At 61.3% G+C, this 12,058-nt stretch overlaps 1 protein-coding gene across 1 annotated transcript; it reads left to right on the top strand.

The window, feature by feature from the left end:
• Positions 1-2,582: 2,582 nt before the first annotated feature.
• On the top strand, positions 2,583-11,395 carry TINAGL1 (tubulointerstitial nephritis antigen like 1). The gene is made up of 11 exons (XM_047085893.1): positions 2,583-2,892; positions 3,871-3,934; positions 7,571-7,663; positions 7,857-7,971; positions 9,082-9,205; positions 9,299-9,449; positions 9,611-9,800; positions 9,902-9,947; positions 10,218-10,341; positions 11,112-11,157; positions 11,255-11,395. The coding sequence occupies exons 1-11, from the start codon at positions 2,583-2,585 to the stop codon at positions 11,393-11,395; spliced, it is 1,404 nt and encodes a 467-aa protein (XP_046941849.1).
• The last annotated feature ends 663 nt before the right edge of the window (positions 11,396-12,058 follow it).

The raw sequence follows: 12,058 nt of genomic DNA, 5'->3' as shown, positions 1-12,058 counted from the left end.
ACCTACACAGATACACAGACACTTAGCGAGACAGACACCTAGGAGATAGCCGGGCAGAGACAATGACAGTCACACAGTTATACATACAGACACACAGGCCAACAAACACACAGACACTGGCAAAGAATACACTGACCGACAGATAGCCACACACATGACCGGCACAGAGGTCACATCCAGACGGACACACAGACAACAGCACACAGGTAACAGACAAGCGGACGCAGAGATGTACTCAAGCAGAACACCCGACGAACACACACACACACACACACACACACACACAGCAAAGGCTCACACGCGGTGGGGGGGACCTACAGGGGAGTGATTTGGGGCAGAGGACAAGCAGGTGCTCCAGGACCACGCCCCAGCCCCCAGCCCCAGAACCAAACTGAACTTGATCCACAAAGGTAGGCGCTCGGGGTATGAGCTCTTCTGAAGGCAACCTCCACCCCCCAACCCCGAGGATGTGACGTTCACCAGTGCCTGCCGAGGGGCCCGCCTTGCAGTCAGATGAATGGAGGATAGACGGGACAAGGGACTTCCCAACCAGGAGTGTGTCGAGACTTGTGGACAGTGACTAAGGGTGACTGGAGGGAAAGGGGTGAGGTGGTGACAGGTAGGGAGTCTGCATTCTGGCCGTGTGACCTCGGGCAGGTTTTCTTCTGAGCCTCAGTTTCCCACTAGGCTTTGGGAAACTGAGTCCCACTAGACTCCCAGGTCCCTGCAGGGAGCAGACAGGCCAGCTCCTGGTGTGTCCGTGCTAGTGCTGGGGCCCCAGGACGTTGCTCCCTCCCCCCACCACCCCTGCAACAGGGTGACTCCCTGCCCAGTGCCCCCTGGCAGGGGGTAACCCAGTCACAGATGGCCGTTGTCCTGGTCCCCCCACCCCCACCCCCAGGAGCTGGCCAGCTGAGGACATCCCCAGGCTGGGGGAGGGGTGTGGAGTGGTCAGAGAGAGGGCAAAGGGAATCCCCATGCCTGATGCTTCCCTCCCCCCGCCCCCTGCCCCAGGGGCTGGTGTGAGATGCCCGTCTGGGGGTGGAGAATCTGTCCAGGTGTAGTTTTTCATCTTTTCTGCTGTTGGAGTCCCCTGGCCCGGACCCAACTGGTTGGCAGAGGGGCTTGCGCAATAGAGAGGTAAAAGGTGACGGCGGGCATGGCGGGACAGAAGCCCCATTGTTTGGGGCCCAGGCCGGCCCGGGCAAAGGAAGGGTTTATCCCCCGGGCAGGAAGGGGGGGCTCCGCGGGGGGGGGGGCACCAGCTGCCAGGGCTCTTGCCCTTGGGCCCCGGAGGGGGGCAGGTGCCAAGCAGGATGCCCTCGGGGTTGATAGAGGGGGCAGTGGTTGGCAAGGCGCCTGGGCAGCCTGGGGAGGGCAGGCCCAAAGAAGAGTTGTGGGCAGGGAGGCGGCCCCCACACCACACCCACCCCACCCCCTCGGAAGGATGAGCCTCCAAGGCCCCTAGAGCAGGGTCCTCAACCATCCTCCTCTGGATTCCAATCATTCCTGGGAACGGAGGCGGCTTGGGGCGGTCCCAAGCCTGGGGGGCACGGGAGTGCAAGGCTGTTTTTAATACTGAAGGGTCAGAGGGGTCTCAGAGATGCTTGCTGTCCCCACCCTCCCCATCATTTCCCAAAGTTGGGTCCAAAACTCGGAGCTCCGCTGCCCCCTCTCTCCCCTTCTTCGCGGCAGCCCCTCAGCCCTGCGGCGAGGCCCATTGGGAAGTCCTGACGGGTGTCAGACCACGATCCTTTCTGCTTCGGTTGCAGTTCCGCCCCCGAAGGGCACGAACGGCTGCCGTCGCCGTCGGAGACCCGGCGAGGACAATCACATGCTCACTGTCCCTCTCACGGGTCCCCGCTCCCGCTCCCGAGTTACAGGGCTACTCCAGGTGCGGGGCCGGCCGGGGCCCCTCCCTCCCGCCTCCTGGGCCGGGGGGCGGTGCTGCGGGCGGGGCGGTGCAAAAAGCGGTCCCGCCCCGCACTCCTCACTCGACTTTGAGTGTCCCGTGGTGGCAGGAGCCGGGAGGCCGGAGGCGCGTGGGGCAGCCCGGGCGCAGCCCGTCACCAGGTAGGGACGCTCCCCTGCGCAGGGGGCAGGGGGTGTGGGGTGTATTCAGAAGGAAGGAACAGAGAGGAGGGGGCAGGCGGAGGGACCGCGAGGGATGGCAGAGAAGGAGAGTGGAGGGGGGCACGGGGACGGACACAGAGGAACACAAGCTCGGGGGTACCGGCGTCAGGCATGGAGGTTGAAAGAGGGGCAGAGGGACCCCGATAGGAAAGGAGACCTCAGTCCGAGCTGTGGGTGTTGAGCCAGGGGCACCAAGAACGCCACAATCCCCACCTCCTGTCCTTGAAGGTCTCCGGGGCAGGTCAGGGAGGGGCTCCATTTCTTGCCCTGTCCCCTTCCTTCCCGGGTCCTGCCTGGGGACGCAGGAATCAGGGTCTCTGACCCTGCTGAACCCCCTTGGACTCACAGCCCCAGGAAGCTGGGAGATCAGTCCCTGGGGTGCCAGGGAGTCTCTGCAGCCTGCCACCTCTGACCCCTGACATCTGCCCTCCCCGGGCCCAGGAGGCACCATGTGGCGATGTCCACTGGGGCTGCTGCTGTTGCTGCTGCTGGCCGGCGAGTTGACCCTGGGTGCCCGGCGGGGTCGTGGGCGCCGGGAGCTAGCCCCGGGTCTGCACCTGCGGGGCATCCGGGATGCGGGCGGCCGGTACTGCGGGGGGCAGGACCTGTGCTGCCGGGGCCGTGCCGACGACTGCGCCCTGCCCTACCTGGGTGCCACCTGCTACTGTGACCTCTTCTGCAACCGCACCGTCTCCGACTGCTGCCCTGACTTCTGGGACTTCTGCCTCGGCGTGCCACCCCCCTTTCCCCCCATCCCAGGTGGGCACCAGACGGCCAGGAGGGTGGGTCGCCTTGTCAACCCCAGACTCAGCAAGGCTCAGGAGCGAGGCGGACGCACTGACATGTCCAGGGGAGGCTTTGTAGAATCTGGGGAGAGCCCCCGCCCCGCTGTCTGTGGCTCTGGGACGTCCCCCTCTCCCCTCTGGTCTGACTTGAATCTCTCCAGCAAGACTGAAAGAGAGAAGATCCTTGGTCGGTGGGGTTCTAAGCTGGCCCAGGAGAAAGGCAGTCTCCTGCCCTTTCTCCCAGTCCTGTCTCCCTGCCAGACGTGGAAGGTGCTGGCCCCGCCTGCTGACTCACCCTCAGGCTGATAAAGCCTGGGGGGGAGTGGGGGGAGCTGGTCAGGCTCATCTCCGCCATTCCTCTGCCTTTGCTCAGGATTCTCTACCCTGAGATGGCTGGTCACACCTGGGAGGTGGGGCGAATGTCTTCCTTCCTTCAGCCCTGTCCCCATCCTTTCCCACGCCCTTGCCCCTGGTCCCATAAGAGAATCACTTGAATCCCTTCCCCCAGTTCTGTGGGCCTGTGGGGGTGAGACCGAATACCTAGGTTGTCACATCCCGAAGTGCTGTGTTATCTTAGGGGAGTCGCTTGCCTTCTCTGGGCCTCGGTTTCCCCACGCCCCTCCCACTCCCCATCTCCAAGTTTCAACTCATGTAAATGGTAAAGGATCTAAGGAATGTGATGGCTGGTATCCAAGTGAAGCAAGAAGGAGCCAAGTTGGGGGTCACTGAAGAACTTCCCAGGTAGCTGTTGGTATGTTACCCAGCGGGAGATGTCTTAGGAAGTTATAGTTTGACTTTAGTTTCAGTGAGGGCTGGGGTGTGTGTGTGTGTGTGTGTGTTGTGTGTGTGTGTTTGGGAGGATTCCCAACACCTGACTTCTGAGGACCTGGCCACCCGAGCCCGTAGTCTCTGGTCTTGATTCCACTTCTCTCCTCCTCTTCCCTCCCTCCAGGATGTACCCATGGGAGTCGCATCTATCCAATCTTAGGAACCTACTGGGACAACTGTAACCGTTGGTGAGTATGCGGAGCTTGAAGGGGGCTTGCCTTGTGGGCTCTATGGCCCGCAGACTTGGTTCAGACCCGATGCCTGCGGCTCACGTGCCGGGGACAAGTCCTTTCCCTTCTCCGAGCCTCAGTTTCTTCGTCTGTAACATGAGAATTTTTACACCCATCCTATCAACTCCTAAAACAACACTCTAACAGCATTCCCCAGGAGTGGCCAGCCATGGATGCCTGGCCCCAGGTGTGGCCCCTGAGCTGGGAGTGCTTCCCTGTCCCTGCTGGCTCGGGCTGGGCCACTGCCCCTCCCAACCTTTCTCCATGTACGGGAGAATCTGGAGAAGGGGGTGTCAGGAAGGAAACCTCTGACTGTAGCATCCGCTGCCCTGGACGGGATGAGGGTCAGGGACGGCTGAGCTGGTCGGCCGCCAACCTGCAGCAGGGCCTTCCCGGGAATGTGGCCCCTCCCCCGCCCTCCCTGTTCTGGTAGGAGGATGAAGGGTCAGGGGTGCTCCCCTACTCTAATCTGAGGCCTGAGGTGGGAAATGGGGAGGGGGTGGGTAGGAAGCCTTGAAGGCCTAATGGAAACGATGGGGACCCTGTGGCTCTGAGGAGGTGGCCCTGCACCCACGCCACACCACGCCCTCTTTGCCTGGGACTGCAGAGGCCCCAGGGAGGAGGACACTTTTTGGAATGCATTACGCATAAGCTGTTTCCATTGCCTCACTGGTGTGAGGGGTGCTGGGTCACAGGGGAGTGGGGACGAATAGGGTTCAGCATGTGTCCGCGTGAGAGAACGCGCGTGTGGGTATGGTGTGAGTGTGTGTGGACTGGGCGCGTGTGTTCAGAAACATGGAACGTGCCTGCACGAGCCGGCAGCTCCAGATAGGACGTCTCTGGGCATTGATGGGTTAACCTCTTTCCCACTCTTATCCCTGGGGCCTGGCCACCCTGGGCCCCTCTGGAATGCTGGGGCCTGCTGCCACCAGCCCAGTCTAGACCTGCTTGGGCAGCCCTGGGGGCAAAGAGGGAGGCGGCAGGAAAGGACTGACCAGCCCGAGGTCCCCTCACTGCACTTGGTGGCCCCCATTCCCTGTGCTCGGCACCTGACTGAGGGTGTGGGGTCGTGTCCGCAGGCCTTCTAGGCTGCGTGAGCCCTCGAGGAATGCTTGGAGAGTCTGAGAAGGAAGAGAAGCCTGAGAGAGCCGCCTCCTACGCAGCCTCCTCCCTCTGTCCCGAAAGTGCCCCCGCCCACTCCCGGGGCCCAGGAGCCCAGCCATACTGGGTTTGTTCCCCTTGAGGCTCCTTAAAAGGCAACAGGGGAAGGAGGCAGTTTAGCCTCTTGTAATAGCAGAGTTATGAGCTTGTAAAAGCATTATAGAATTCATAGAATGCCCTGATCCGTCGACACCTATTTGTTAAAGACCTACTATGTGCCAAGCCCTGTGCCGGGCCAGGGAAGTGCAGCCAGATGTGGTAGACCGCCCTTGAGGTTGCACGGGAGCCTCCGGTCTAACAACGAAGGAGCCCACACACAAATAAACATATGACAGCCTGCGACAGGTGTGGCAGGGAAAGGGCATCATGGGGGGGGGGGGCCTCGTGTAGAGTGGAGGAGGGACAAAGGAAGATGGCTAGACAAGGAGGGAGCATGGGGGCCCATAGCTCATGGGAGGCTAGGAGGTGGGATAGACCTCACTGCGGTTATGAGGTGGGGACAGAAGGCCCAAGGAGGTACAGGCCGCGTCCATGGGTCTCATAAGCCGTGCTGAGGGTTTTGTATTTTGTTCTAAGTGCCGGGGGAAGCCACTTGGAGGCACACAGCCTGATTTATGTCATTCAGAGATCTCTCGGGCTTCAGAGTGGCTAGGGAATGCACCCTGGGGGTGGGTTGGGCGGGGGTAGGGGGTGTAGAGAGGCAGGGAGCCTGGGTAGGAAGGCATGGTCCGGGTGACAGGTGACAAGAGACTGGAGGAGGGTGGTAGCAGTGGAGGGGGGGCGGTGAGGGGCAGGTGAATGCAGAGCCGTCCACGATGTGCCATCCCAGGACCTGCTGATGGCGGGCGCAGGAAATGGGGGCACGCCATGGACCGCGGCGAGTTCTGGTTTGAACACCTGCGTGAATAAGGTGCCATTTCCTGAGCTGAGGATGTTAGGGAAGGAGCGGTTTGGGGGGAGGGCAGTGTGGGCCATTTTCAGTTTGAGATACACCCGGAGGAGATGTGAGGGGGCCAGGTGGATGGGAGTCTGAAACTCCAGAGACGGGGAGTCTAGGGTTCCTGGTCTGAGAACTAGAGTAGTAGGTAATGATTCTTGAGCACCTAAGATGGGCCAGGCCCTGTGCTAAATGCTTTATAAGCCTTACAAAACCCTGCCATTTAATTCCTGGAAGGTGGGACTATTCATTTCCTCGTTTTATGGACAAAAACACTGAGGGAGAGAGTTCACCTGAGGTCACATGACTGGTCAGCCAGTTGGAACCCAAGACTTGAATTTCAGGACCCCTGCTCTTAGCCTCTTCACCACAGTGCCTCATTCACTCGTTCATCCAACAAATATTTATTGGGGGCCTGCCATGTGCTAGGTTTTGGTTTCTAGGCTCTGAAGATACCACACAATCCCTCCTCTCCAGGACCTGAGCGTCTGTGAGGAAGCAGGGATAAGCTGTACACATAACTCAAGATATAGCGTGCCACAGAGTGACGACGTGCTCAGGAGAAAATAAAACCTGGAAGCGGGATAGGAAGGTGGCCAGGGCAGGTGACGTGTGAATGGAGACTTGGAAGAAGTGAGAGTGAGCGTTGGGGATATGGGGAAAAGAGCAGCTCAAAGGCCCTGGGGCAGGAGCACGGCTGTTGTTGACCAGTCAGTGGACCAGCCTGGCTAGAAGCCCAGGAGCCAGGACTCAGAGGAGGGGGTCACAGAGGGGACAGGAGGACAGATCACTCAGGGCCTTGTTAACACGGCCAGGACGCCGGCTCTTACTCTGTGATGTCAAGCCAAGGGGGGGTTTTGGGCAGGGGGATGGCATGATACCACTTGGGTTGCACAGGGTCCTCCGGCAGCTGTAGTAAAAATATACCGAAGTGTGGGTGCAGGGCAGACATGGGGAGAACAGCGGAGAAGCTGCGGCAGAATCCAGGGGAAAGGTGATTGGCCCACGATGACTGCAGGAGAGAACGAGACGCGGTTTGGATCCTGAATGTGCTTTTAAGGGAAAGCCAACGGGACCTGCCAATGAATCAAATTAGCGCTTGAGGGCAGGCGTCAAGGGTGACTCCCAGGCTCCCGGCCTGAGGTTCGGGAAGGATGGAGTGGACGTTTTCCACAGACCGTGGGGAGAGCACGCATGGGAGTGGGGGGTCAGAAATTCGGCTTGGGATGTGTTCGGGTTGAGCTGCTGTTGGACACCCCAGTGGTGAGATTGTGTCCTTGGATCTGGAGTTTAGGGAGAGATCCATCCAGGCAGCAGATACAAACCTGAGAACTGTGCACTTGACGTTGACATCTGAAGCCACCAGGCTGAATGGGATCATCTAGGGGTCTTCCCATCACTGCTGGCACAGAGCCTCAGGTCCACGTTGACTTCTGAGCGCCCCCCCCTTCAGAGGATGCCCAGCCCCCCCCACCTCTTCATTTCTGCTCTTCTAGCACCTGCCAGGAGCAAGGGCAGTGGGAGTGTGACCAGGAGCCATGCCTGGTGGACGAAGACATGATCAACGCCATCAACCGGGGCAACTACGGGTGAGAGGCCCTGGAAATGCCCCCAGGTGGCACAGACACACATACATTCCCCCCGAGATGTACGTGCTGCCAGGCACACCCAGATTTCACTCACGCGTAGGCTTGGCCAGGATGCGTCTCTCCTACCCATATGCACGTACCTCTAGGACCCTCAGCCCTGGCAGATCTGTGACTCCCACCCCTACTCTTTCAGATGGCGGGCTGGGAACCACAGCGCCTTCTGGGGCATGACCCTGGATGAAGGCATTCGCTACCGCCTGGGCACCATCCGCCCTTCTTCCTCTGTCACCAATATGAATGAGATTCACGTAAGTCCATCCTGCCATCTCCCCATGGCCTGGGACCCCAGGAACCCTGGCACCCTGGGTCCTGTTCCTCCAAGGCCCCGGGCCTAGACCCCTCCAAGAGGCTGTGTGTCTCTGGACACACATCACTCCCCTTCTGCGGGTCTTCAGTTCCTGCCCATAACAAGATGTGCTGCCCAGAGAGAACTGATGCTCGGATTCTGAGTTCTGTGGTCCCAGCCCGAGTCCCTTCGTGGCCTGCCCAGCCTGGGAAAAATGCTATTCCTCCCAGTACAGCTGGGTCAGGGCCCAAGGGGCCAGGAGGTCACCTTGGTATTTTCGGAAGGGAGGGACAGATTGTCCTCTGGCTCCGGCTCGAGAGTAGGAATTCTCGGAAACAAATGCCGACTCAGCGGAACCCCGAGGGAGGAGGGGGCTTCTCCCCTCCTGCCGGTGGGACCCCCTTCGGGCAGAAATGGGAACCATCCCCGGAATAGTCAAGGGGTGGGGAAGGGGAACCGCAGCAGGACGGGGCTGGGGCACATGCCACAGGATCTGTCCATCAGAGGCAGGCAGGGAGGAGGCAGTTTTGGCCAGAGTACCCCTCCCTGCAGAGGGACAGCAGCTCAAGGCTGGGGTGACCAGCCCCTGCCCCTGTCCTTACTCCCCTGGGCCCCTGCTATTTTCTGCCTCCTGCTGTTTGCTTTGGCAGGCTGCCTGGTCACAGGACCTTACTGCTTCTTCCCTCCCCTGCCCTTTAGGGCCCAAAGCCCAAGGTCCTGGTGGGAAGAAGGAAGTGTCAGATCAGAAGGTGCAGAGGAAGAATGAGGGAGTGGGGGTTGAGAAGGAAAAGTGGGTGACCCTGGCCTGGCCACTTCTCTGCTGGCCTCCGTCCCCTCATCCGTAACTCATCAGGACTGGCCACCCCCACCTGACCCTGAGAACGCATCAAATGGTGCTTGGGTCTTCCCCTTGAGTCGATGTGGAGATTACTGGAATCGCTCGGCAGCAGGACCGCTCAAGATCGAACCGCGGAAGGCCCTAGACTCTTGGTGGCCCTTCAGTGCCAACGGGCCCCTGAAGGGTAGACGGGGGCAGAGGCAGGAGGCAGACGGAGTGACTTTTGCTTTGCAGACAGTTCTGGGCCCAGGGGAGGTGCTGCCCACAGCGTTCGAGGCCTCTGAGAAGTGGCCCAACCTGATCCATGGGCCTCTTGACCAGGGCAACTGTGCAGGCTCCTGGGCCTTCTCCACAGCAGGTACGTCCAAGGGTGGAGGCAGGGGCAGCAGGAAAGGAGGGCCAAGGCCCGAGCCCCCTGACGGCCCTTCTGCCTCCCCCCCTCCCCCACCAGCCGTGGCATCCGATCGCGTCTCAATCCATTCCCTGGGGCATATGGCACCTGTCCTGTCGCCCCAGAACCTGCTGTCTTGTAACACCCACAACCAGCAGGGTTGCCGTGGTGGGCGTCTCGATGGGGCCTGGTGGTTCCTGCGACGTCGAGGGTGAGCAGCAGAGGGCGTGGGCAGGGAGGAGGATGTGAAGCGGGAGGGGGGGGGGTGGGGGGGGTGGGGGGGGTGGGGGCTCAGGAAGGCAACCCTCAGGAGGGGCCAGGGCCACGCCCATCACATTCACCTCTCCTTGCTCCTTCCTCCTTCTCCTCCAGGGTTGTGTCCGACCACTGCTACCCGTTCATGGGCAGCGAGCGGGACGAGGCTGGCCCCGCACCCCGCTGTATGATGCACAGCCGGGCCATGGGTCGGGGCAAGCGCCAGGCCACTGCCCGATGCCCCAGTAGCCATGTCCATGCCAATGACATCTACCAGGTCACTCCTGCCTACCGCCTCGGCTCCAGCGTAAGTTTATACTTGGTTGAAGGGGCAGAGGCAGGAAGGCTGGCCAGAGGCTGGAGCCTCAAGCCTGATCGACACTCTCCTCCCCACCCCCAACCCTCCAGGAGAAGGAGATCATGAAGGAACTGATGGAGAACGGCCCTGTCCAAGGTAAACGCCCCTCATCCTGCCCCCTGGTTCCAGAAGCTCGTGCCTGCTTGAGACCGAGCACGGCACGGCAGCACAAGGGGTCTGCACAGCATGGGGTAGCAAGTCCCACTGGGGCTAGGAGTCAGTGGGACCTTGTCCCCTCCCCACGGGCAGCACCCTGGGCGGGGAGGGGGGTGGGGGGACACTTAGAGTCTTGGTATGGGTCTGGGCATGCGTCTCCAGACCTGTGCCGATGGGCTGAGCCGGGCCTACTTGGACCTCTGCCCACAGCTCTCATGGAGGTGCACGAGGACTTCTTCCTGTACCAGGGCGGCATCTACAGCCACACCCCAGTGAGCCTTGGGAGGCCAGAGCGATACCGCCGGCACGGGACCCACTCGGTCAAGATCACAGGGTGAGGGGCTTGGGGGGCAGAGAGGGGAGGGGGCCGCAGGGCTTGCACTGGGGGGCTCCGAGCCTACTTCGAATCCGTCCCGTCTCTCTGCAAAGCCCCGCTTCGAAGAGCAGACCAAGACAGGAAAAGAGGAGAGGTTTGCCTCGCACCGAGAGGGGGGGCCTTTGAAGGTTTTCTAGGAACTGGTCCTCCCTTACACACTGTGATAAAATTCACTCCAGTGTAATACAGACAAGGATTCAAGGGTTGCTCAACCTCTCTCCATCTCAGCACCCACCCCAACTCTGCCTGACTCACGGACCCCCACCCCCGGGCTTCAGTTCCCCCACCTGATATCCCCAAAGATGTTCGAGTCACTGATTTCAGTTGTCCAACCAATGAAATGTACTTTGCAGTGGGAGTCTGGGGCCTCCAAGGTACCCCAACCTTGCGGTCCCTGGTACCCAACCCTCCCTGGCTTCCCAAGTGAAGAGAGAGGGCAGGCAGACGTGTGAAGTTGTGAGGTCCCGGAGACCTGGTCCCCAGGATGTGGGGCCCTGGAGGAGGGAGGCCCAAGTTCTCCCCCTTTCGGCTCACCCCTCCAGTTATTCCGTTGGTGCCCAACCCCACGTGGGCGTGGGCACACAGACTTTGAAAGGTGGGGACCGAGAGTAGAGAGAGGGTTAGAGCCCCGCCCAAGCCTGGAAGGGAAAGTGCCCTGGGGTTCGAGCCCCTCAAGGCAGGTGGAATCAGCGTCCTCTCCCTTCCTGGCTCTGCCGCGCCCTCCTCAGGTGGGGACAGGAGACGCTGCCCGACGGAAGAACGCTCAAATACTGGGTGAGTCCCTGCGGGAGGTGCCCTGCAGCCGCGGCCTTCTCACTGCCCCCCACTCCCCCTGCCCTCCCCCCTCACCACCGCCCCTCCTCATCCCCAGACGGCGGCCAACTCGTGGGGCCCAGCCTGGGGCGAGAGGGGCCACTTCCGCATCGTGCGCGGCGCCAACGAGTGCGACATCGAGAGCTTCGTGCTGGGCGTCTGGGGCCGCGTGGGCATGGAGGACATGGCGCACCGCTGAGGCCCTGGCACCGCGCCGGGCTGGCCGGCGGAAGAGCCCCTGGGGGGGCGACGCTGCCCATCCCGCCCCGCCCGACGGAGCTCCGGGGGCGCAGGCGGGCGCCTGGGGTCTAATCCCCCTCGCGCAGGTTCCGCTGACGCAGCGCCCCGCCTGGGAGCCGCGGGCAGGCGAGGCTGGCGGAGCCCCCAGACCTCCCAGCGGGGACTGGGCAGGGCCTGGCCCGGGGAGGAGCGGGCCTGCAGATCCCAGGCCCCGGGCACCCCCCCGGCTCAAGACCACGGAAGCCAGGACACCCCCAAGTCTCCAGCCCCACTACCCCATCCCACCCCCGTACTCTTATCCTCCAAAGATATTTATTTTTCTTCTCACGGTTTTAAAAATAAAAAGAGTACTGATAACTGTAGTACCTTGGAACTTTGGGGAGTGGAAAGCCAGGCCCGGGGCTGGTATGGCATACGGTCAGACAGCAGGAAGGAGGGCCTGAGGCCTTGCTGGTCGGCAGGGGTGGGGAGGCTAGAAATCTTAGCCGCCATTCGGCCCTATTTGTCAGTGGTCCTGGGCACGGACCCACTTGGAGGTGGGGCATGGATGGCATGGCCTCTGGCCCTCAGAGAGACATGGGCCCGTGGGAACCACCTTTCAGACGCTGAGTCAGCGCTGCCC

The sequence above is a fragment of the Lynx rufus genome, unplaced genomic scaffold, assembly GCF_022079265.1.
Source record: "Lynx rufus isolate CCGP_SWC_20201006 ecotype Redwood Valley unplaced genomic scaffold, mLynRuf1.p SCAF_2, whole genome shotgun sequence".
NCBI classification, from domain to species: Eukaryota; Metazoa; Chordata; class Mammalia; order Carnivora; family Felidae; genus Lynx; species Lynx rufus.
This window is presented reverse-complemented; position numbering and strand designations above follow the sequence as displayed.

What these genes read in the sequence shown, in the direction of transcription:
- TINAGL1 (XM_047085893.1), top strand. Translation starts at nt 2,583, where the DNA reads ATGTGGCGATGTCCACTGGGGCTGCTGCTGTTGCTGCTGCTGGCCGGC. An exon ending in CCAATATGAATGAGATTCAC is followed by an intron (nt 7,972 to 9,081) that starts GTAAGTCCATCC and finishes TTTGCTTTGCAG; the next exon opens with ACAGTTCTGGGCCCAGGGGA. An exon ending in GGAGAACGGCCCTGTCCAAG is followed by an intron (nt 9,948 to 10,217) that starts GTAAACGCCCCT and finishes CTCTGCCCACAG; the next exon opens with CTCTCATGGAGGTGCACGAG.